This window comes from Octodon degus, unplaced genomic scaffold, assembly GCF_000260255.1.
Source record: "Octodon degus isolate 3935 unplaced genomic scaffold, OctDeg1.0 scaffold00098, whole genome shotgun sequence".
Lineage (NCBI taxonomy): Eukaryota > Metazoa > Chordata > Mammalia > Rodentia > Octodontidae > Octodon > Octodon degus.
In genome coordinates, this window is record NW_004524674.1 from 3716013 (window position 1) to 3739897 (window position 23885).

General features: G+C 50.6%; 2 protein-coding genes across 5 annotated transcripts; both read left to right on the top strand.

Annotated features, from left to right (window-relative positions):
• The first annotated feature begins 21 nt into the window (after positions 1-21).
• Positions 22-17338, top strand: Camta2 (calmodulin binding transcription activator 2). 4 transcript variants are annotated; one of them, XM_023723263.1, is made up of 22 exons: positions 22-91; positions 1433-1537; positions 1723-1826; positions 3032-3099; positions 3182-3317; positions 3861-3947; positions 4190-4343; positions 4643-4777; positions 5633-6564; positions 7370-7496; positions 8781-8915; positions 11094-11209; positions 11613-11797; positions 12090-12168; positions 12323-12545; positions 12755-13059; positions 14724-14920; positions 15167-15350; positions 15536-15607; positions 16041-16228; positions 16394-16468; positions 16549-17338. In XM_023723263.1, the coding sequence occupies exons 2-22, from the start codon at positions 1507-1509 to the stop codon at positions 16610-16612; spliced, it is 3597 nt and encodes a 1198-aa protein (XP_023579031.1). In that variant the 5' UTR covers positions 22-91; positions 1433-1506; the 3' UTR covers positions 16613-17338. The 4 variants fall into 4 exon arrangements, with proteins under 4 accessions (XP_023579031.1, XP_023579032.1, XP_023579033.1 ...); XM_023723264.1 differs by having other exon boundaries at positions 3876-3947; XM_023723265.1 differs by lacking the exon at positions 3861-3947.
• A 166-nt stretch (positions 17339-17504) lies between these two features.
• Spag7 (sperm associated antigen 7) lies at positions 17505-22473 on the top strand. Its single transcript, XM_004638333.2, has 7 exons — positions 17505-17623; positions 20489-20556; positions 20794-20882; positions 21015-21099; positions 21599-21688; positions 21794-21950; positions 22043-22473. The coding sequence occupies exons 1-7, from the start codon at positions 17509-17511 to the stop codon at positions 22150-22152; spliced, it is 714 nt and encodes a 237-aa protein (XP_004638390.2). The 5' UTR covers positions 17505-17508; the 3' UTR covers positions 22153-22473.
• The last annotated feature ends 1412 nt before the right edge of the window (positions 22474-23885 follow it).

The following is a 23885-nucleotide window of genomic DNA, read 5'->3' on the forward strand; positions in this document are numbered from 1 at the left end:
TGACGTTGGACGCTGCTGTCAGCCGGCGCTGGGGGGGGTCGGTGTGGGGGTAGAATGGCCGCTGCCGCCGTCACCCGCGGGACCCCGGGAGGTAAGCGCCAGGGCCTGTCGCCCGCCTCTCCGCCCCCGCGCCAGGGGGCGCAGCTTCACCTGGTCGGGCCTTGGAGCGCGGCGCCCAGGACCACCGTCCCTTCTCCCGGGTCCCCTCCCCGCTTCCGTCCTCCTCCCCCGCGCCAGGGGGCGCCGCTCGGCGCAGGGCCCCACTGAGGTCCTGTGCGTGCTAGGAACTGGCCCTGAGACCCCCGCACCTGGCACCCACACTGCCTCTCACTCGTCGCCGGCTCGAGAGGGGACTGCTTGAGGCTTCTCCAGAACATCCCTGTGTGCAGGAGGGAGCCTCCCACCTCGGAGGTTCTCCCGGGACCCCCGCCCTGTCATGGGGATCTCCCGAGCACCGGGCGTCCCAGTCCCGTGTCGCCCCCTGGTCCCCAGCCTAGATCCTACTCCCCTCTTCACCCCGACAGGCTGCCTAGCCTGGACTGCGCACCTGCGCCCTGGGGCGGAGTCCTTACCCCAACCCCAGCCTCACAGTACGGCTGGCCGGCTGAGCCAGACCCGGCCTCCTCCCCTCTGCATCCCTGACACCTGGTGGAGCCCGCGCGGAGAGATTCCTCGGTCCCATCTGAGGGAGCTGAAGGCTGAGGCTGAAGGGCTGAGGATCAGGCAGGAACCGGAGCGGTAGAGGGGGCTAGGGTAGGCCTGGTAGCCAGGGAAGGCAGAGGTATTTGGAATCTAGGTGCTAGTGGGCAATGAGGATGGTCCCCAGGATGAGAAGCATGAGAAGCTGTGTGTTTAGCCCAGTTTCTACCAGGCCCTGACCAACCTGGAGGAGAGAGAATAGGTGAGGTCAGTTATCAGATCTGTCCTTCCCTTTGGAAAAATCAAACAGAGAAGGAACCCAGGGTGTGTCTTCCAAGGCCCAGCTCTCCACCCTGACCTACACTTCCCACCCTGCCCCAGCATTCAAACTTTCTTGTCCAACCATCCTCCAAGGCTTGGATGCCTTGAGTCTCAGCGGCTGGGACCAGACCTCAACATAACCTCACCTGCTGCAAGGGCCCAAACTATAGGGCTCTGAGGCTCCAGCCATGACAGCCTTCTCCCCTCCCCCACCCACTTTTTTTTTTTCCTGGTCAGTCCATTCTGTGGCATCTTGGTGTCCTGTCTCTCCACTTCATGTTGGTACCTGTACCATATCTGGGTTCTCCCTTACCTCCATTCCCTGGTTCTCCTGTCACATCAGAATCTAGCCCCTTTTTCTTCCTCGCCTTTTTGAGATATGAAGATACTGTTGTGCATCCTTTACCCCACCTTATGGTCCTCATCATGGATTAAAGTAGAGGCTTCTGCCATGACCTCAATCTCTTTCCAGCACGGACTCCCCCTCCCCCCGGCCCCTCAGGCCGGGGGTGACCTTGCGCCCCCCCTCCCCCTGGAGCCCTCACCATGAATACCAAGGACACCACTGAGGTTGCTGGTGAGTTCACAACGTGGGTTCCCAGTTTGGGCACAGCCTTTATGTTCTCATACATGGTAGCTCTTTGATCCTTGAATTTTTCTGCTCTTTGTCCTGGTGGCAGTTTCCCCCTTTTTTCCCTGGGGTGCCTCTCTCACACGGGTGCCAGAGCAGCACACTAAGCCTTTCCTTCTGGCTCCCTCCAGAGAACAGCCACCACCTGAAGATCTTCCTCCCCAAGAAGCTGCTGGAGTGTCTTCCTCGGTGCCCACTACTGCCTCCAGAGCGACTCCGGTGGAATACAAATGAGGTTTTCTAGGGAGCCTGGGGGTTAGGGCCCAGCAAGCCCTAGTGGGCTGGAGGACAGTGAGGCTTTCTGTCTATGGATACTCCTTAGAGCACTTTTGTAGGCTCTTAGAGACTCAAAGGCAAAGTGTAAATACCTGAATCTTGTAGGAGTTCACCTTTTGGTGTATCCTCCTGGGTAAAACAACAGCTACCCCAATAAGTATTTCTGACATGCTAAGCACTTGGCCTTTACTATCTCAGATTATTACACCCACGTAACTGATGAGGAAACTGATTTACCTCTTGGAGTTTATCTTACTGAAACCCCTGCTTTTAACCACCACTAATGCAGGCTGCTCCAGAAGGGCACAGTCCTTATGTTAGATACCTTCACTATCCTGCATATGTAGAGCTTTTTATGCAGTTGTGAGTTGATAGTCATTGATTTGATATGAGAACTGTCAGTAAAAGGCTATGTGTGAACATGTGATTGTTGCACATAATATGGGCCTTTAGGAAGAGCCAGGGTGGCTAAAGGGACCATGGGCCATCTGGGAAGCCTATAAGATGACTGGCATTTCCAGACACAGGGGGATAATGCATGGCACTTTAGGCTGTTAGATGCTAAAATGCAGGGGGTGACCATTTAGGGCATGTTCAGGGAGGAATCTGTGGCCCCATGTGGCAGGAATGGTAAGTGGAATATGGCACATAGTGGGAATGATGGTTTGAGACCTTGGAGCCAAGCTAAGGAATCTTGAATTCTTGGTTAAGCCATTGAAGGTTTTTTCTCAAAAAAGGTTATCAAGTGGGATTTGGAAAGAGTACAATCATACATGATATGAAGAATGGATGATGAACTTGACTTAGACATAGGCTCCAGCTGGGAGGGACAGGAGAGCAGATTAGATTTTGTCTGTGATTGAACCTGAAATTCTTAAGAGGGTAGTGGGGCCAGGTGTGGTGGCACATTCCTATAATCCCAGCACTTGGGAGGCTGTGGCAGGAGGATCCCTTTCAGTTCAAGGCCAGCCTGACCTACATAGCAACTGTGTCTTAAAAAAAAAAAAAAAAAGATAACAGTGTGCCCTTGCTGGACCCAGATACCTGGAAGCATCCACCACTACCTACACAACTCCCAGAGAGTAAGAACTTGAGCTGATGACCAAGAGGGCAGCCTAAGACTTTACGAAGGGAACATCTATCTGAGTACCTCATTTCCTACAGGAGATTGCATCCTACCTGATCACCTTTGAGAAGCATGATGAGTGGCTATCTTGTGCCCCAAAGACAAGGTGAGAAAGTTCTCAAAGGTGGGAATGGCAGGAGTCATGAGTTCTATTCACAGAATTCGAGGCCAGCCCTTTCCTTTCCTAGACCTCAGAATGGTTCCATCATCCTCTACAACCGCAAGAAGGTGAAATATCGGAAGGATGGTTACCTCTGGAAGAAGCGAAAAGATGGGAAGACCACCCGAGAGGACCACATGAAGCTGAAGGTCCAGGGCATGGAGGTAAGAGGATCTGGCATCCAGTCACCTGCCCTTGTCCCACCTCCCTCCACCCAGAGCTGGGCTCCAGCACTGCCTCCCCATTTCTAGTCACTTCTCTCCGCTCACTTCAGATCAGCTGACAGATCACTGAGCCCACTTTGCTTCCTATTCCCCTACCCCACAACACAGCTTCCCAGGCCTTAGAACATTGATGTCCAATCCCCTCAACTGTCTTACATTTTTCACAGAAGTCTAAACAATAATACTCTAAACTCAGGTTTCTCTTCCCAGTTCATTCCTTCTTCTCAGATGCATTCTTGCTCTGCCCTTGAATTTCTAGATAGTACTATAGCTTTAATCTGGCCCTCATTATAAAGGTCCAGTCCCACTCTTCCCTTCTCTCTGTCCCTTATCTATGACTTGGGGCTGCTGGAATTTGAAAGGTGGGGAATAGGTGGGGGTGAGAAGGGGGTTGAAGATGAACTGGTGGAAAGATTGGGATTCCTGCAAAGGGACTGAACAGAGGAAGACTTGGGGAGCAGACTAGCCCTCCCCCCACCCCAGCCTGTCTCCTGGCAGTGTCTCTATGGCTGCTACGTTCACTCTTCCATCGTCCCCACATTCCATCGGCGCTGCTACTGGCTGCTCCAGGTAAGGATGGAAGAGCTGATGGAGTCAGATTCTTCCTGGCTCTTTGAGGGACATGGGGGTCTGAAAAGATAAAGTGGAAAATTTGAAAGGGAATTAGATTCTAAAAGGGAAGAAAAGAGAAGGGGGGTTGGAGATGGAATGAGAAATTGGAGGGTGAGTTGAAGGGGGCTGCTTAGGAAGAAGGCAAAGATTAGGAAGCAGACCCTTTGGATCTCAAGACCCCATGGCTTTTGTGCTCTCAGAACCCTGACATCGTCCTTGTGCACTACCTGAACGTCCCAGCCCTGGAGGATTGTGGAAAGGGCTGCAGCCCCATCTTTTGTTCCATCAGCAGCGATCGGCGAGAGTGGCTGAAGTGGTCCCGGGAGGAGCTGTTGGGACAGCTAAAGCCCATGTGTAAGGAGCAGGGCAGGGATACAGCTCCAAGTGGAGAGTGGAAAGAGGGCCTCCCAAAGGCAGTGCAGTTCTATACCATGAAGCCTGTGGGTGACAGTTTTCCTCCAACCTGGAAGGTTGCTTTCCTGCAGGAATTCTAACCCTCTATGCTGTGTAAGGTGTGGAATATGAAGGACAGCTGTCAATTACATGTTGCAGCAGTCTCAGGCTGCTGGCCTCTGTTCAGCATGTCAGGTGCTTGGAGGAGCTCCTTGAGGCATTTTGGAGGTACCACAGCACTTCCCCCAACTCTCCTCTAGTTCATGGCATCAAGTGGAGCTGTGGGAATGGGACAGAGGAGTTCTCTGTGGAACAGCTGGTGCAGCAGATCTTGGACACCCATCCAACCAAGCCTGCACCCCGAACCCACGCTTGTCTTTGCAGTGGGGGTCTTGGTGAGCAAACCCTTATCCTGGAGCTCTTTTTTTCCACCTAGCCAGATTGCTCTGTATCTATCTTGATGGAATTTGCATGCTGATTTGCAAGTCTTTTGCATGTCAAGGAAGATGGGCCAGATGAGCCTTCCCATCTGGCAACACTGGCCCCAGCTCCTTGTACTCTACAGTCCTGGCAGCCCACACTCTTTTCTGCAGCTACCTTTAGCAGTTCCTCCTCCAGCCCCCACCCACACTATCAAGTACACCAGCCTTGGCTTTGTCACCACCTTTGTTCTGTTCTTTATTGTTTTGGTTTTTTTGAGGCAGGGTCTCACTATGTAGTTCAGACTGGCCTTGAACTCACTATGTAGCCCAGGCTGGCCTTAAAGTACCATTACTCCTTCTTCAGGCTCCCAAGTCCTGGGATTGCAGGTGTGCACCACCATTGTGGCCCTGCTTCTGTTTTGCCTTTTTTTCTATGCCTTTACCTACTGCTGTCAGCCATTCCCCCAAGATAGGAATCCTCTACAGTATTCTTCCAGTTCTGTGTATTTTGAAGGAAAAGGGAGCAGGGATCAGGGCTGGGGAGATGGCTCAGTAGAATAAGTGCTTCCCTGGCATGCACAAGGGCCTGAGTTCAATACCCAGTTCTGGAAAAAAAAAGAAGAAGAAGAAAGAGAGAAAGAAAGAAAAGGAAAAAAGGGAGCAGGGAGGAAGAGTCGTTTTTGATGCCTCCCAGCGGCCATAATCAGTATTACACTTCTGGTCTATGGGGCAGTCCCGGGAAATACTATTTAAGGGCTTCTAGGAAGGGAAAGCAGAAATAGAATTTGTCTTATATCATGTCTCCTCGCCCAACTCTCTCTACTCTAGGTTCCGGGAGCCTTACTCACAAATGTAGCAGCACGAAACACCGCATCATCTCTCCCAAAGTGGAGCCCCGAGCTTTAACCCTCACCTCCATACCCCACCCCCCAGAGCCTCCTCCATTGATAGCCCCACTTCCCCCAGAGCTTCCCAAGGCACACACCTCTCCATCTTCTTCTTCCTCCTCATCCTCATCAGGCTTTGTGGAGCCCATAGAAGTCAGACCTAGCCCTCCCACCTCTCGAGGGGGTTCCTCGAGAGGAGGCACTGCCATCCTCCTCTTCACAGGACTGGAGCAGCGTACTGGTGGTTTGACACCCACCAGGCACTTGGCTTCCCAGGCTGACCCCAGGCCTTCTGTGAGCTTGGCTGTGGTTGTCGGCTCTGAGCCCTCTGCTCCACCAGCACCACCGAGCCCTGCTTTTGACCCTGATCGTTTCCTCAACAGCCCCCAAAGGGGCCAGACATATGGAGGGGGCCAAGGATTGAGCCCAGACTTCCCTGAGGCAGAGGCTGCCCATACTCCCTGTCCTGCTCTGGAGCCTGCTGCTGCACTGGAGCCCCAGGTGTCAGCTCGGTGTCCACCTCCCCAGACAGGAGCAGCTGGGAAAAAAGGAAACTGCTTTTTCATCCAAGATGATGATGGTGGGGAGGAGCATAAGGGCCAGGGGGCTGCCCCACCCATACCTTCACCCCCTCCTTCATCCCCATCCTCACCTGCCCCCTTGGAGCCAACGGGCAGGGTAGCAAGAGGGGAGAACTTGTTTGGTGGACCTGGTGGGGCCAGTGAGCTGGAGCCTTTCAGTCTTTCATCATTCCCAGACCTTATGGGAGAACTCATCAGTGACGAGGCTCCAAGCATCCCCGCTCCAACCTCCCAGCTCTCTCCTGCTCTTACCACCATCACAGATTTCTCCCCAGAGTGGTCCTACCCAGAGGTGAGTCTCAAGCTTATCTCTTCCCTTCTTCCATTTGTTTTCAAATTCCCTGACACTATGAACTGTGACTTAGCTTCCATGAGCTTTAGTGTGTGTGTGTGTGTGTGTGTGTGTGTGTGTGTGTGTGTGTCTCGCTGGGGTTTTAACTCAGAGTCTCATGCATGCTAGGCACTCAACCACTGAGCCACACCTCCAAACCCTTCAGGGCTTTTGGGTTCTTTTCCCGTCCTCCACTCAAGCACAGTACAGCTTCTCTCCTATTTTAGCCCTCACCCACTAACCCTTCTCCCTTCCTCCGCTTCCCATGTGTTAGCATGCTTGTAGGAGTGTCCCCAGGGACCTCATTCCCTTGGTGACTGTTTTCAGAGGGAGGTAACTGTGGCGCTTTGGACTAGAAAAGAAACACAATGGGGAATGTGACTGCAGACTCTAGGAAGCTTAAAGACTATCTCTCAGAGTAGTGGAGAAGTTCTGCTTTACGCTGCCTCTGAGAGGGAAAGGAGGAACTGCAGTAGGTAAATTAACCCAAGAACAGAATTTTCTTCTCATAAGTCATCTTGGGGAGAACCTGAGTTCCCTGTTTCTGGTACAGTCAAAAGAATCTATTAAAGATCATGTAACTACTTGACAGAAAGGTTGGGAGGAGGGATAGACTGCATGGCCTCACCTCACTGGGTCCTGTCCATCTGGGTACCCCCAGATTCTAGCACATGGACCTGCCATGTAGAAGATAGTCTGGTAAGGGAGTGATGACTGAGTGAACAGCCAATGTCAATCATGTGGCTCTCTTGACTTCTGTCTGCAGGGTGGGGTCAAGGTGCTCATCACAGGTCCATGGACGGAGACCACTGAGCATTACTCCTGTGTCTTTGATCATATCGCGGTGCCAGCCTCGCTTGTCCAGCCTGGTGTTTTACGATGCTACTGTCCCGGTATGGGGATTGGGTACGGTAGGGGAAGAGATCAACACAAAACAGGACAGATCAAGGCACCCAGCCTTCTAGGAAATACTGAGAACCAATAGGATATTCTTACAGAAAAAAAAAAAAAAATCTAGTTTTGAGGTTGGACCCCAGGCTCTCCCAGCAGGCAAAACAGCCTGGCCATAGGTGTAAGAAAATCTAGGTCCTAGTTCAAGAAATCAACTCATTAGCTAACCAGTGACCTTAGTTAATTCTGTTCTTTTCATGACTCCTTGGCCTCTTTGCCTGTGAGGTCTGACCCTTGGCCAAAGTGGTCTTTCATGTGTGTCTATTTTCTCTGGCTGGGTTGGAGGCAGTCTCCAACTCCCAAGCCAGAAAGAGTGACAAGGGAGAAATACTGGTTGTTTTTGACCAGTCCTGGGACATTGTTCTAGACTTATCGTGTTCAGTGCAGAAGCCAATAACCATAAGTACCCGCTTAATTAAATTTTTATTAAATTTTCATCTCCCCAGTCACAATGACTACATGTCAAACACTCAAAAACCACACATTCTAGTGGTCTCCCTATCATATAATGCAGATAAGGAACTTCCTGTCACTGCAGAAAGCTCAACAAGACAGTATCACTTTAGTAAACTGACTTCTTCGCCCTTTAGCTACCACCCTTGCCCCTGACCCTGCACTCAACAATGAGTCTTCTTGTGAAACTCCAGGAACCACCAGAGTTACAAGTGGATAGATTGGCCATCTATGAGTGTATTATTTCCCAACGGCTCCCAATAGCTCCATTCAACCATATGTGGAAGGAAATGGAATGAAGATGCAAAAGCTAAGGATAGGGGGAAAATGTCTCTACCTGGTCTTGGGATCAAGTCCTGCTTTCACCTCCCAGGCTCTATGGGACACCACACTCACTGGACATAGCCAGTGAACAGCAAGTGTCCCTTTCCCCCACCTCAGTAGCAAGGTCATGGACTCTGGTTGGGAAGTTTAGGAGTTTAACCACCATCAAACTGTTCATAAGATAGGTGTCTTTTGACTCTCGACTTCCAAACTTTGTTATCAAGTAACATCCTTAAATTCAGGACCTAGAATCTACAAGTTATCTGGTTCATAGCAGAGATTCTTGAATAAATGGACTCTGAGTTGGTGCCAAGGCCACTTACTAAAGCTTCTCAGCTCACAGCAAGGAAGTAGGGGAAATAGAACTAGGATGATCATCAGTGGACCTCACGCAGGTGACTACAGGAGCCAGGGAACGAGAGCCCTTCTCACTGATTCTGCTCTCCCAGCCCACGAAGTGGGGCTGGTGTCTTTGCAGGTGGCAGGGCGGGAAGGACCCCTTTCAGCTTCTGTGCTCTTTGAGTATAGAGCCCGCCGATTCCTGTCTCTGCCTAGTACCCAGCTTGACTGGTTGTCACTGGATGGTGAGTACTGAGCTCTCTCACACCATGTTAGGCCCCATAATCTGTGAGCATGACACATTTCTAGACCATGCAGAACGCTGTTGTTAGCTCCTACTATACCATTTTTCCATCAGTCTTTTTTTATTTTGCAGTGCCGGGGACTGAACTCTGGACTTTGTGCTTGCCAGGCAGGTGCTTGTGCCTCTGAGCTATATCCCTGGCTTTTTTTTTTTTTTTTTTTTTAGACAGGGTCTCACTCTGTAGTTTGGGCTAGTCTTGAACTCACTGTGTAGCCCAAGTTGGCCTCAAACTCATGGCAATCTTCCTGCCTTAGCTTCCAGAATGCTGGGATTACAAGCCTGCATTATCATACCTGGCTCACTGTTGGTCATTTCTGAATGTACCAGGAAATGCTTTCATCTCCTTTTCCCTGTGAATTTTGGACATGTCTTTATCCCAGTTCTGTCCCTGTCTTCTCCATCCCAATGGATGGGATCTAGACAAAAGGGACTGGTACAGGGACAAGCTCTAGAGCAATATATAGTTGCTACTTATAACTCTGTAGATACATCTAGATTTCTACTTCTTTCTTCTGCTTATAAAGTCATATGTTCATTAAGAGGAAGTTTGGAAACTACAGAAAAGCACAGAAGAGAGAATGGAAATTTCCTCTATTATTCAGTAATATCCACTGCTAATATCTTGGTGTACTTTCTTACATACACAGAGGCACACATGTACACTTATATATGAGTGTGTAGGTGTATCTAAATCTGGAACCACTTATGATCCATTTGCTGGTTCTCCTGGTAGTTTGAAAACATTCTGTTTGCTCCTGGTGCTTTTCTCTTTTTTCTTCTTACTCTTTTTTTTTTTTTTTTTTTTAATTTTTAGACAAGAGTCTTGTTAGCAGTTTAGGCTGATCTTCCTGCCTCAGCCTTCCTAGTGTGGGATTATAGTTGTGTGCCATCACCCTAGGCAGTCCCCATTGTAGCTTCTTGGTTTCTCTCAGTTCTGCTGTCCTGTGTTAGCTTTCCCTGTCTCGCTTCAACCTACTTCTTTTGTAGAGGCTCTGGTCCCTAGTCCTGTCTCATTCTTGGAGCCACTGTCATCACAAAGCACAAGTGCAGGTGTTAGATTTGGTGTATGTGACTTGAGCCTGCCTACCTTGGGATCTTGCCAGATCTGTTTGGCTCTTTTTTCTCTTGGATTTTTTCATCGTCTTATTTTTCTGCTATCTTTGGGCTACCATCTCCCCATGGGTCTCCTACCTTCCTCTTCTTGTCACTTAAGACAGCCTCCAAACTTGCTTCTTCCTTGCTTATTGGTTGGTTTCGACTTCCCCTAGCTCTTTGACCTTTCTCTCCTCTCCTTCACCTTGTTTATATTTTCTGCTCCCGCTGCTCTGTCATACCTGGTTTTCTGCTTATCACGCTCTAACCCTCTGCCCTTGTATCACCTCTTCCCTTCCTAGCCTGGCATCCTGGAACATCCCCAGAATTCCCCGTCTCCGTGCCTGTTTTCTCTTGGCTCCCCTTCTTGGGCTTGTTTGCTTTGGGGAGGGAAACAGATATAGTTTGGGTTGTGTGTTTGCATGCTTATTTGTATATGGGGTTGGGGGGAGGAGTAGGAAGAATGGACATGGCTATTCATCTCTGTCACCTTCCCTCCCCCCACCATCCTCTTTGTGGACAGCTGTGGGGGGCTGGGAGGAAGGGGTGGTGCTTTTCAAATCACAGTCCCAGTCTCCTTTTGAGCAGTGATTAACAGCCTGGAAGGACCCTGGAGTCCTTTAGCCTCAGCATGGGGGACAAAGGTAGTGTCTGGGGCTAAGAATTGAGGGAGCACTAGCCTAGGAAAATGCAGGGAGAGAGCAAGCCATGTATGATTTGGGGCAGTGGAGGTTGACTGGCCTGTTGGGAAATTCCTACCTCTGATTTGTAGGAAACTACTTGGGTTGCCATCCTAGTTTCTAGTTTCTGGATGAGGTTAAGAGCCCTAGTTTAAGGACTGAACTCTGGTGGGCTTTAGTTAGGAAGTGAGAGGGTAAAGGGAGCTATTGTTTTGGGAAGAGTGAAAAAAAAAAAAACAAAAAAAACATGACTGTGTCTTTACCCTCCAGACTTGGACAACGCCAGTTATGATGTTCAGGGCACCTCCCAGATCCTGCCCACTTAACTTCCATCCCATTCCCCACAGACAACCAGTTCCGGATGTCCATACTGGAGCGCCTGGAGCAAATGGAGAAGCGGATGGCAGAAATTGCAGCAGCAGGGCAGGCACCTTGCCAGGGTCCTGAGGCGCATCCAATACAGGTACTTTGTGTATGTGGGGGGTGCCTACCACAGGGAATGGGAAGGTCTGCCTAAAGAAAATGGCTCTCCTCACTTGCCTGTCCCTAGCTTCCTCAGCCAGTTCTCCTCCCTCTCCCTGATGTCACCCTGCTCCCACCCCCACCTCGTGGCAAGAGTGGCTATTCTGGGCACCCTCTTGGCATGACAGGCTTTAGACTATTTCTGGTCTGAAGAAGGGTGGAGGTGAAAGGAGAGGGTGGGGGAGGGGGTCAAGGAAGTTGGGGCTCAGGTCCTAACGTCTAAGAACCAATGGGCTGGGTGGTAGGAACTTGGGATAGGAAGTGAGGGAGGGGACAGAGTTAAACACTAGAGGATAACTTGGAATGGATCCCCAGGTCTCTGCATACAGACCCATGTATTGCAGGATGAAGGCCAGGGACCTGGGTTTGAGGCACGTGTGGTGGTCTTGGTAGAGAGCATGATTCCACGCTCCACCTGGAGGGGTCCTGAACGACTGACCCATGGAAGCCCCTTCCGGGGCATGAGCCTTTTGCATCTGGCTGCTGCCCAGGGCTATGCCCGCCTCATTGAGACCCTGAGCCAGTGGCGGTGAGCAGGGGCAGCAGGGAGAGGGCTGGGCAGCTACTGGGATGGCAGTGCCAAGGGATGTGGGGCTGCAGCTCTGTCAAGGGGGAGGCCACTATGGGAAGGGGCAGGGAGAAGACTGGCATATTTATCCGCTGGCAAGTCAGGGACTTCTTGATCTCCTTAAATCAACTAATCTGCCTGCCTGATCTCACTGGTCTTAGTGCTTCTACACAGCTCATTTCCTAGACCCTTTACTTTTAACATTCATGCTTTGCTCCTTTTTTAACCTGATGGCGCCTATTCTCCCTTTCAGGAGTGTGGAGACTGGAAGCTTGGATTTAGAGCAAGAAGTTGACCCGCTCAACGTGGATCATTTCTCTTGCACTCCTCTGGTGAGGTTGCCAGTGTCCTGTGAGGCTGCAGGGAGTGGGCACAGAGCTTAAAGGAAAGATCTTTGAAGAATGAAGGAAGAGTCGGGTAGACCAGGCGTGCAGGATCTGACCACTTAGAAGAGCCCTGGCCTCACTTCCACCTCCCTTTCCCTAGATGTGGGCTTGTGCCCTGGGACACCTGGAAGCTGCTGTGCTCCTTTTCCGTTGGAATCAACAGGCACTGAGCATACCTGACTCTCTAGGCCGTCTACCCCTGTCTGTTGCTCATTCCCGGGGTCATGTGCGCCTTGCCCGCTGCCTAGAAGAACTGCAGAGACAAGAGGCATCAATTGAACCCCCACTTGTCCTGTCACCCCCCTCTTCTAGCCCAGATACTGGTGAGCATGGCTCCTGATCTTTCTGAGAGGGATACTGATAGGCCAGGACAAAGCCCAAGGGTGTGAAATAGAAAGTGGAAGAGGAAGCGAGGATGAGGAGACAACAGGAGCCTTGGGAGAGCAGCCAGGGAGGCTGAGAACAAGGTCGAGTAGGAGACTTCAGTGGCCCATAGGTTCCACTGCCCTTACCCACTTCTTTTGCCCTGCAGGTCTCAGCAGTGTCTCTTCACCTTCGGAGATGTCAGATGCCACTTTCTCTGTTACATCAGCTTACTCTAGTGCTCCAGATGGCAGTCCTCCTCCTGGTCCTCTACCAGCCTCTGAGATCACCATGGAGGAGATGGTCCCAGGCCAGCTCTCCTCGGGTATACCCGAAGCCCCTTGGCTCCTCATGGACTTTGAAGCCACCAACCCCAAAGGGTCCCCACCCTCTCCTCCTGCTCTCCCGCCAGCCCCAGATGATGGGGCTGTTCCAGAGGACACCGATGCCCCACAGTCTGTGGATGTGATCCCGGTACTGTTTATATTGGCATAATTATGAGGGCTAAAAGTACAGTGGGTACAGACATGAAGTGAGGCAGACTATTCCATGATCCAGAATCAGAGATTGGCCTCACTTTAGGAAAAAGGGCTATTTACATTCCCGTTTTGGGACAGGCAAGGTAATTCTTTGCACAACTCCTTTCAAATCTTGTGACTTGTAGTCATAATGCAGCAGAATGTAGGAATTCTGGCAAATATCTTCACTTACAGCTGGGCTTTTAGTGATTACCTGTTGATCCATAAAAGGACAAGGTTCTTGGAGAACCAGAAGATAGTGGGTAGCTGGGAAGTATATAAGACAATGAGTTGGCAAGACAGAAGTAACAGGAAGTGATCTGGGGTGGGAAGGAGACTTGCACATGTTAAAAGCCAAGAAATTAGAAGTCTTTGCTTCCCTGGCAAGCTTAAGGGCCTGAGTTCAATCCCTGGTTCCACAAGAAAAAAGAAAAAGAAAAATAAACTAGAAGTCTTATGGAATGAATGAGAAAACGAAGGAATACATTTTCAAGTTTAGCTATGTGCTTCCCTCCTAGAACCAGGGGATAACTTGCTCTAGAAAGGCTAAAGAAGGGTCAGGGGTTTGATCCCTGGCACCACATGCTGAGCTGGCCAACAAATCCAGGCGTGATGGTACACACTTATAAGCCCAGTGCTGGGGAGGCTGAAAGCAGCAGGATCCAAGCTGTGTAGTGAGACCCTGTACCAAATACATAAAAAAGAAGGGCTAAAGAGTAATTAGGTAGCAGTCTAAATACAAACACATAAGAGACCGCCACAAAAAAGGCTGGGTGAGGTATAGGAACAGGAAGTACTACAGGTTTCAGGGCTGGACTGAAGGACTGGCTAAAACAGTTCATGTGGCCAGCAAAGACTGGGCTGATTCTTGGAGAGCTGAAGGGGGTGGGGTGAGTCAGGGCTAAGCTCAAGGGAAAGATGTGCTGGTTGGCTGCCATTGGAGCAGGCACCAGTGGGACTTTTGGCATTCAGCCTAGAAGGGTGTCAAGTCCTTTATTAGCTCCCCTCCTGATTGCCCATGTAGCATGTGTGCTTGCTATCCTGTGATCTCCACATAGAGCACAGTGGCTGCTCAACACCCACCCACCCCCGCCCCGGGAGCTGGCAAGAATAAGTGAACTAATCAGGAGCAGCAGTGATAAAATCAGTTAGCAAGAGAGCAGTCCCTGAAGGGTATCTGGTAGTCGAGTGGACCAAGGCTACAGCTTTGTGGTTTTTGTTTTTTGTTTTTTTTTTTTTGCGGAACCGGATATTGAACTCAGGCCCTTGTGCTTTCAGGCCCTTGCGCTTGCCAGGCAAGCACTTATTCTACTGAGCCATCTCCCCGGCCCCTTTGTGGGTTTTTTTTAATGGTACCGGGGATCAAATTCAGGACCTTTGTTTCTTTTTTTTATTTTTTGGCGGAACCAGTGATTGAACTCAGACCCTTATACTTGCCAAGCAAGTGCTTATTCTACTGAGCCATCTCTCCGGCCCCTAAATTCAGGACCTTGAGCTTGCCAGGCAGGCGCTTATGCCACTAAGCTATCTCCCCAGCCCAAAGGCTATAGCTTCAGGAGAGCAGAAGCACCTGGCAGTGGGGGTCCCCTCCTGGCTTACACAACTGTTCCCTTCATCCAGGTGGATATGATCTCCCTGGCTAAGCAGATCATTGAAGCCACTCCAGAGCGCATTAAACAAGAGGACTTCGTGGGGCTACCTGAGGCTGGAGCCTCAATGCGGGAGCGGACAGGGGCTGTTGGACTCAGTGAAACCATGTCCTGGCTGGCCAGCTACCTGGAGAATGTGGACCATTTTCCTAGCTCTGCCCCTCCCAGGTGACTAGCTCTGGAAAAAGCCTCCAGATTCTTCAAAGGAAAAAGGAGGGAGGAAGCAGGCTTCCCCACAGCCAAAGCACCTGTCTACTTGAGACCCATAATATTGTGAGAAAGGAATTGGACTGGCCCATGAACTCTGAAGCTATTCTCTCTAGACTTGCTGGGGGCCTTCCTTCATAGCCACCCGTAGATGGGACACCAGGGACCTCGGATACCCCATAACATTCATTCTCTTGTTTCCCACAGTGAACTGCCCTTTGAGCGAGGTCATCTGGCTGTCCCTCCAACACCTTCCTGGGCGGAGTTTCTCTCTGCATCTACCAGTGGCAAGATGGAAAGTGACTTTGCCCTGCTGACACTGTCAGATCACGAACAGCGGGAATTGTATGAGGCAGCCCGAGTCATCCAGACAGCCTTCCGAAAGTACAAGGTTAGGGGATTATGGTTATCAGAATAAAGTAAGGGGAGACTATGGGCTCCCAGGACATTTGGAGGAAGAGTGGTTATCCACACTCGCCTTCACACTAGAGAAAGAATCTTGGGGCCCCTGAGAAACTAGAAGGCCTACAACACTCTAGGTGGGCGGTAAGGTGCTGAGACTTTCTCTCCCCTCAGGGCCGTAGGCTGAAGGAGCAGCAGGAAGTAGCAGCAGCTGTGATCCAGCGCTGTTACCGGAAGTACAAACAGGTGAGTCCTCTCAAAGGATGTGGTGGCAACAGCCGGGTGTGGTGGCACAGGCCTGTAATCCCAGCACTTGGGAGGCTGAGGCAGGAGGACTGAGTTCAGAGCCAGCCTCGGCTACACAGTAAGTTCAAGGTCAGCCTGAACTGCCTAGCAAGGCCTTGTATTAAAAATCAAAACAAAATACAAACAAGTCACATCACACACACTCCAAGACTGCTACCAGAGCCTTAACTCCCCTTCTCTCTCCACAAGCTGACCTGGATTGCACTTAAGGTACCAGGCATGAGATCTGGGTGTGAGTTGTCTGTGCTGATTTAGCCTTTCCATGAGTGAGGGTTAAAGAGACCTGCATCCACCTACCCTGGGGCTGATCCTCAGGAACTTGAGTCCCCTGTTCCTCCATTTCAGCCCCTGCCCCTCTTCCCCATTCCCACAGTTTGCACTCTATAAAAAGATGACCCAGGCGGCCATCCTGATCCAGAGCAAGTTCCGAAGTTACTATGAACAGAAGAGATTTCAGCAGAGCCGCCGAGCTGCTGTGCTCATCCAGCAGCACTACCGCTCTTACCGCCGCCGCCCAGGGCCTGCCCATCGGCCCTCAGGGCCCCTGCCTGCTCGAAACAAGTATGGCCTGAGCACTCCAGCCCTCACCGGATCCTGCTCCACCAAGTCCATTCCCTGTTTCCCATTGCTTTGCCCATCCATGCTTCCCTGTGGGGCTCCCAAGGGGCTGGGGATGTGGGGTGCCTAGGTGTTCTGAGGTCCCCCCATACATCTTTCTTCCACCAGAGGCTCTTTTCTCACTAAGAAGCAGGACCAGGCAGCCAGGAAGATCATGAGATTCTTGCGGCGCTGCCGACACAGGTGCCCACGTGTCCCTCCCCTCAGTGTATTTCTGCCTGGCCACACTTCCCTTATCTGACTCGGTCCTTGTCTCTCCATAGGATGAGGGAAATGAAGCAGAACCAGGAGCTGGAAGGGCTTCCTCAGCCGGGACTGGCCACCTGACCAAGCGGTCTGCCACCGTTCTCACCACCCCAGGGCCCTTCTTGCAGTCTTAACAGGAAGAGCGATGTCTGGGGCAGGGGGAGCCCCTGTTGGCAGCTTTCCCCAACCCCTCTGTAGGGGCTATAGTGCCACCCCACACCTGCTCCCACATCCCTCTTCTGGTTGTGCCTCCTCTTCTGGGTCCCAGGCTCCTGAAGACCCACGCCCCACATACCTGCATCTTCAGCTGTGACCTACGGAGCCCTGCCTGCCCCTCCTCCACAGCCCCCTCCCTGCCTGCACCCGACTCTCCCCTTCCTGACTTGCCTTATTTATTTGTTCGATGAGTCTGAATGTATCCGCCTCGGTTCCCCCCCCCCCCCCGCCTTCTGCGCACCCTCGTGTTTTGGGGCTGACCGTGCCCCCACCCCGACTCCGCATGTTTGCGTCTGTTTCCTCCCCGGCCCTGTCTTTCTTGGTCACCCCGACCCTGGCCACCTCATCCGGGGCCAAAAGGGAGGGGTGTGCAAAGGACCGCGTCGCGGAGTCCCGTCCCCGAGGACAGGGGGCTTGTACATACTGTAACATACAGAGTATAGTGAAGAATCTATTTAAGGCGCCCGGGGAGGGCTGCGCGGCCAAACGTGTGGTTCCCTGGCGCGGCGGGGCTCCTGCCAGCTCCACGAGCACTTTCTACTTGTGCATGGGCTTGGTTTATACAAATTGCCATTAAACATCGCTGCACCAGCCAGCCTCCTGCCTCTGTCTGCAGGGGGGCGGGGCGCGGGGCTCGCTGGCATGGGGGAGGGAGACGCCGCGGTCGCGGGCCTTGGACCTGCGCCCTGACAGGGAGAGTGCGCAGTTTTCCGCCTCCGACGTATTTCCGGCCTTAAAGGCATTTCGCCCTTCCCTTTAAAATGCACCGCCCCCTCTCAGTCACTCCCAAGATGGCGGACCTACTGGGCTCCATCCTAAGCTCCATGGAGAAGCCACCCAGCCTCGGTGACCAGGAGACGCGGCGCAAGGCCCGAGGTGAGGATCCCAAATTCACAACCACCTTTCTTCGCCCGGTTCTCAGGATCGCATTCTTCCCTCTTTGGATGGTGCTGCCTCTTGTACTTTAAAAGACCCCTCACAGGCCCCTTCTGAGACCCTCACAGTCCCTAATAGGGCTAACCGGCCCGCCTGCTGTTCTTAGCGGACGGTGATTGGCTGCTTGACGTGTGGCGTCAACCTCCTGCCTCTTTTCTACCCCGACCTACCGCAGTCCTTGTTTCCAATTAGCCGACGGGCCTGCCTATCAACTCTTGGTGAGCTCTGATTGGGAAGACGCCTCCAGGCCCACCCACCTTCCCTCTTTCTGATTGGAGAATTGTTTACGCTTCTATCACGGCCACCTCACCACCTCCAGCTCTATTCCGATTGGGTTCAAGGCGCGCTCATCCACAGTTCTTTCACCACTATTAGCTATCTCAAAGCTCTACCTTCTAAGTGTTGTTGAACCTTCTTCCTGACCCACCCAACACACCGCACTTCCCATTGGTTGCTGGGTCTTCCGTGTCCATCCGCCCCTCCCTCTTGGTTTAAGCCTGTGCCACAGCCTTCTCTTCAATAACCCTTTTCCTATCTACCCTTAAATTCCTGAGGTTCCCGGGCGGGTCATGAAGTTGATTGGAGAGAAGAGAATGCTACCCGGGTCCAATTGGCCACAATCCGCCTCCCAGCAAGCGGACTCCAATTCGGCAGCCCACGTAGGGTGTGGCCCGGTGGGACCGCGGAAGCAATAGTGTCCCCTATTTGCTAAACACCTACTTTGAGATGGGTCGCACACTGAAGGAATAATCACACAGGAGTTTCGCGCTCACTGAAGAAATGATCACACAGGAGTTTAATAAATTACTGTGAGAGAAAGGATGAAAGTATTTAGGGGCAAAAGTATATTTGCAAATTCTGAGAAAGGAGAGGGCATACTGGGAAGAGAGACTCGAATTATCTGCTGGTCAGGCGACTGTTGAGGTGCTGGAATCTCAGCTGCAGCTGACAGACTAGGCATCTTCAATGTAGTCACTTGCCCGAGGTCAGTGAGTTTCAAACGCAGGTAAAGCTCTCCCTCCCCACTTTCCTCCTTTTGTTGAGACTGGCTAGACAGGAAACACTGGTGATCCTTCTTCCTCAGCCTTCTAGAGTGCTGCTGTTAAAAGCATGTGCTACCATTCCTGCCTAAAGCTACATTCTTAGCCATAATCTTATGCCACCTCTCAAGATGCAGAGAAGAAACCCAGTTAGAAAACAGTGGCCAAGACAAGAGGTGCTGATAACAAGGTCAGAGAGATGGGAGCTTCTAGGCTGTAAGGCCCTGTGGCACCGGAGAATGACTAGACAGAGGATCAGCATGCTCGGCACCCAGTAACTAACTCATAGTCTGGTAGGCAAGACAAAACCCTACAGAGTGTTAATGCTGAGCACATGGCTCTCTAGTGAGCCAAAATATGCTTGGATGCCAGAGGAAGAAGTAACTGACTCGTGGCAGTTACTGTTTGTAAGAGGAGGAAAATTCCAAATGCAAGGAACAACATATACAAAAGCATGGAGTGATTACAAAACAGAGGTTCAGTGCAACTGAGAGGGATTTATATATTGTGGAAGAAGTAGACTTCTTAGATGTGGCAGAAGAGGGGGTGCATTTTAGGCTAAGGAACAAGAGTAGGAAGAGGTGTGAGGTATGGTGGCACATGCCTCTAATCTCAGCACTCTGGAGGCTGAGGCAGGAGAATCACTGTGACTTCAAGACCAACCTGGGCTGCATAGTTCAAAGCCAGTTTGAATGCCACAGTGAAACCCTATTAAACACACACACACACACACACACACACACACACACAAAAGTAGGAAGGAGTACTTGCCTAGCTTGGGAGACAGCTCAGTAGAATAAGTGCTTGCCTGGCAATCTCCAGTTCGGCAAAAAAAAAAAGGAAAATCACAGATGAGAGTGAATGTTGTTCACTCATAATCACAATGGAAGAAATTAAGTACTTGCCCAAAACTCAAGAGGCAGTAAAATTCCATCACAGGGAAAATTGGCAAGCATAAGGGCCTCAGGGTAGAAATGTACTTGTCTTAGGGATAGGCATGTAGTCCAGTGATCATATTAGTGTTTAGCATGCATGGATTTGATCCTTAGTCCCCCCCCCCTTTCTAGGGACACATAGAATTTGATACTGATGTAAAGGCAGGCTAAGGAAGAAAAGCTTTTTATGCTATCTCCAGAGCTAGGTTTCCTAGGCTAGACTCAAACCTATGATTCTTTTTTTTTTTTTTTTTTTTGGCAGAACTAGGGATTGAACTCAGGCCCTTGCGCTTGCCAGGGAAACACTTATTCCACTAAGCTATCTCCCTGGCCCCAAACCTGTGATCCTTGTACCTCAGCTTCTAGGAGTACTGGGGTTATAGGCATGTACCAGGATTCCTGGCTAAATTGGAGAGGTTCTTAATAACTCACCTTAGATACCTATGTCCCCAAAGAAAAAGGATATTAGATTAGCAATTTTAGCTTTGTCCTGTTTATAGAAATAAGAAGTTGGGAGGGGATTTATGAGATATAGGAAGTTGGATAGTTTCCCCTTTTCCACATAGACAATCCGTAGTCTGGCCTCCTCAGTCATTCCCACTGATCCATGAGCTCTTGAAGGGCAGAACTGTGTGTTCATCATCCTGGTACTCTAGAGCCTAGCACAGTGCCCAGTCTGTAATAAGCATCAGTATACGTTTGGTGAATTAACAGTAATCCTATCTTCCCAACCTGACACGTTCCAGTGGACACCAGACTTCCTTCTAAGCCTTCCTTCTTCCCCACCCATGTTGCTTCCCCAGTCTCATGCTGCCATTTCTTACCCACAGAGCAAGCTACCCGTCTGAAGAAACTACAAGAGCAAGAGAAACAACAGAAAATAGAATTTCGTAAAAGGGTGAGAACTATGCAGAGCAAAGGCAGCCTCAGGAAGGCTTCCAATAAGTTTGAGTTGAAAGGTTGAGGACTGAGCTGTATTGAAATGTCTTAAGGGAGGTGAAGCCTAAGTGTTAGTGGTGTGATGGCTGGGAAAGGTGGAGGGAGGTAGAGAAGGGCCATTGATTGGCCCAGTTGGGGAGAGGGATACTTGGGTGGAGCTATTATTTCATATCTTCTTCCCTTTCCTTCTCCTAAGATGGAGAAAGAAGTGTCAGATTTCATCCAAGACAGTGGGCAGATCAAGAAAAAGTTTCAGCCTATGAACAAGCTAGAGAGGAGCATACTGTGAGTGTCTCAGGGCTGGGGGAGGCGGGATATGGGCTTTGGGGGCATGAAAGGGCCAGCAGGGGACCTCTCAAGGGGCAATCATATGTTTCCTCATAGCTCAACACACTCTTTTCTGCCTTCCTTTCTCAGACATGATGTGGTGGAAGTAGCAGGCCTAACATCCTTCTCCTTTGGGGAAGATGATGACTGTCGCTATGTCATGATCTTCAAAAAGGTAAGAGGCAGGACAAGGTGGTCCACCCTGTAATTCCAGCACTAGGGATGCTGAGTCAGGAGGCTTGCCACAAGTTCAAGGCCAGCCAGGGGCTGGGGAGATAGCTCCATGGCCTAAATACCTGCTTGGCACGTGCAAGGACCCAAATTCTATCTCTGCTACCTTATGCCATGCCAACCTTGCGCCAAGCCGGCCCAAGATTGGGTGTGGTGGCGCACTCGTGTAATTTCAGCATGGGGGAGGCTGAGTCAGGAGGATCACTACAAGTCAGAGCTGTGAGCTGTTTCGCAAAAAAAAAAAAAAAAAAAAAAAAAAGGCCAGCCTGAACTACATAGCAAGACCCTGTCTCTAAAAACTGAAGAAAAGAAAGACAAACCAAAAATAGGTAAAAGGCCTGAGTTCCTCACTCCCCTTTTCAGCCAGTCCCTTCACCTGGCAGACAGGAATGGGATTAAGCATTTATATGGACTCCTAACTCCACCATTTCCTTCTTCTCCAGGAGTTTGCACCTTCAGATGAAGAGCTGGAATCATACCGCCATGGAGAGGAGTGGGATCCCCAGAAGGCTGAGGAGAAGCGAAAGCTAAAGGTGAGTTGTGCCTGGCAATCCCTGGAACCCAACAACTGCCACCAACATTTGTAAGGGCTCACAGTCAGGCCCCTGAGTACCAGTGCCCTATGTCTGTGCCCCAAGGAGCTGGCCCAGCAGCAGGAGGAGGAGGCAGCCCAGCAGGGACCTGTGGTGGTGAGCCCTGCCAGTGACTACAAGGACAAGTATAGCCACCTTATTGGCAAAGGGGCAGCTAAGGATGCGGCCCACATGCTACAGGCCAATAAGACCTATGGCTGTGGTAAGCCATGGAGGGAGCTGGGGGAGCCATGACGGTAGGATGGGGGATGTGAGCAGAGGCTGAGGTCCTGCCCACTTTCCCTTCTTCCCCAGTGCCTGTGGCCAACAAGAGGGATACACGTTCCATTGAAGAGGCCATGAATGAGATCCGAGCCAAGAAGCGTCTGAGGCAGAGTGGGGAAGAGTTGCCAACTAACTCTTAGGAACCCCACCAGCTCCCTTTGACCTCTTGGGGCAGGGCAAGGGGTAGGGAGGGAGAAGACTGCTGCTATTAGGACCCATCCTGAAGCCCCACTCTGGAACCACCTTCTGCCAACTGTCACTCAGGCTGGGGGGAAGCAGGTGTTTGTCACTGTTGGAGCGTGGATATGTATATGTGTGTATAATTGTGTGTATGTGTGATGTGTGTGTAAAAGAGTGAATGCACAAGTGGATATTTAATCTGTATTATTCTCTGTTCTTGGAATTTTCTTCCCCATGGGGCTGGGTTGCTTTACATTCAATAAACACTGTTTGACCCAACACCCTATTTGGTACATAGAAAAACAGGTCTTAGAGACACAGCCAGAGGAGAAAAATAATATTAAGTTAGATAGTATAAAATTGTTGTCTGTGTGAATCAAAGGTAACCAATTATTGGGATTGGGACTTACTAGATAGTGCCTTTTTGTTTATTTAATTTATTTATTTATTTAGCAGGACTGGGGATTGAACTCAGATCCTTGCTTTTGCCAGTCAAGTGCTTATCCCTACTGAGCCATCTCCCCAGCCCCTAGATAGTGCTTTTTTGTTTGTTACTGGGTGTTGAACCCAGGTCCTGCACATTCCCAATCTTCTTACTGTTTGAGACCGGATTCTTGCGAAGTTGAGCAGACTGGGCTCCAATTTGTGATCCTCCTACCTCAGCCTTCCAGAATGCTAGTGTTACAGGCATGTGCCACCACACCTAGCTTAAGAGTATTTTAAGGGCCGGGGAGATGGCTCAGTGGAATAAGCGCTTCACTGGCAAGCGCAAGGGCCTGAATTCAATCCCCGGTTCTGCCAAAAGAAAAAAAAGAGATGTAAGAGTATTTTAAAAGCATAGGTGGGGTCGGCCAGATAGCTCAGTGGATTAAAGTGCCTGTTTAGGCAGACCCAGGGACTGAAACCCCCTGCGTGCCGTGCCAGCCCTGCACCCCCATCCAGGGTGCACTGAGACTGGGTGTGATGGTGCACGCCCGTAATCCCAGCACTTGGGAGGCTGAAAACAGGAGGATCACTACAAGTCTCATCTGTGTAGTAAGACCCTGTACTAAATATATATATATATATATATTAAAAGTGATGGAGTCAAATGGCCTGGCTTTGGATCCTGGTTCTGTCCATTGGCTAACTCTGTTACCTCGGGTAAGATATTTTCTAGCTTTTTGTGCCAGTTTCCTCACCCATGCAGTGGTGATAACAACATCTGACAGGATGGCTTCAAAGATTACACAGCTCAGTACACATCAATGAGGACATCTCTAGATCTTTGTAGGCCCTGTAGAAGCAGTAGCTGTCCACCTTATCATTCATCCTCACAAAGCACTTGGGCTTCTGTAGCTTTTTTTGTTTGTTAGTACTAAGAATTAAACTCAGGAGCTTGTGCTTGCCAGGAAGGCACTTCTGCCACTGAGCTATACTCCCAGCCCTGCTGTGGCTTTTTTTCCATAGTACACTTAGGCTATTTACTTCAACTGAGTGGCAAGCCTGCCTCATGGCGGTGGCAGGGCCCTTGGCCCTGTTCTACCTATTTCTGTCCTCTTCTGGAGCTAGCTCTTTGCTCCATCAGTGCTCTCTAGCTCCATTCACGTGTAACTGCTTCCCCTAGCCTCCTTCCAAAATGTGGACTTTCAGAGCCACTCCCCCTAACTTCCTCTCTTTTTCCATGTCCTATACATGTGTTCTCTGCCTCTTT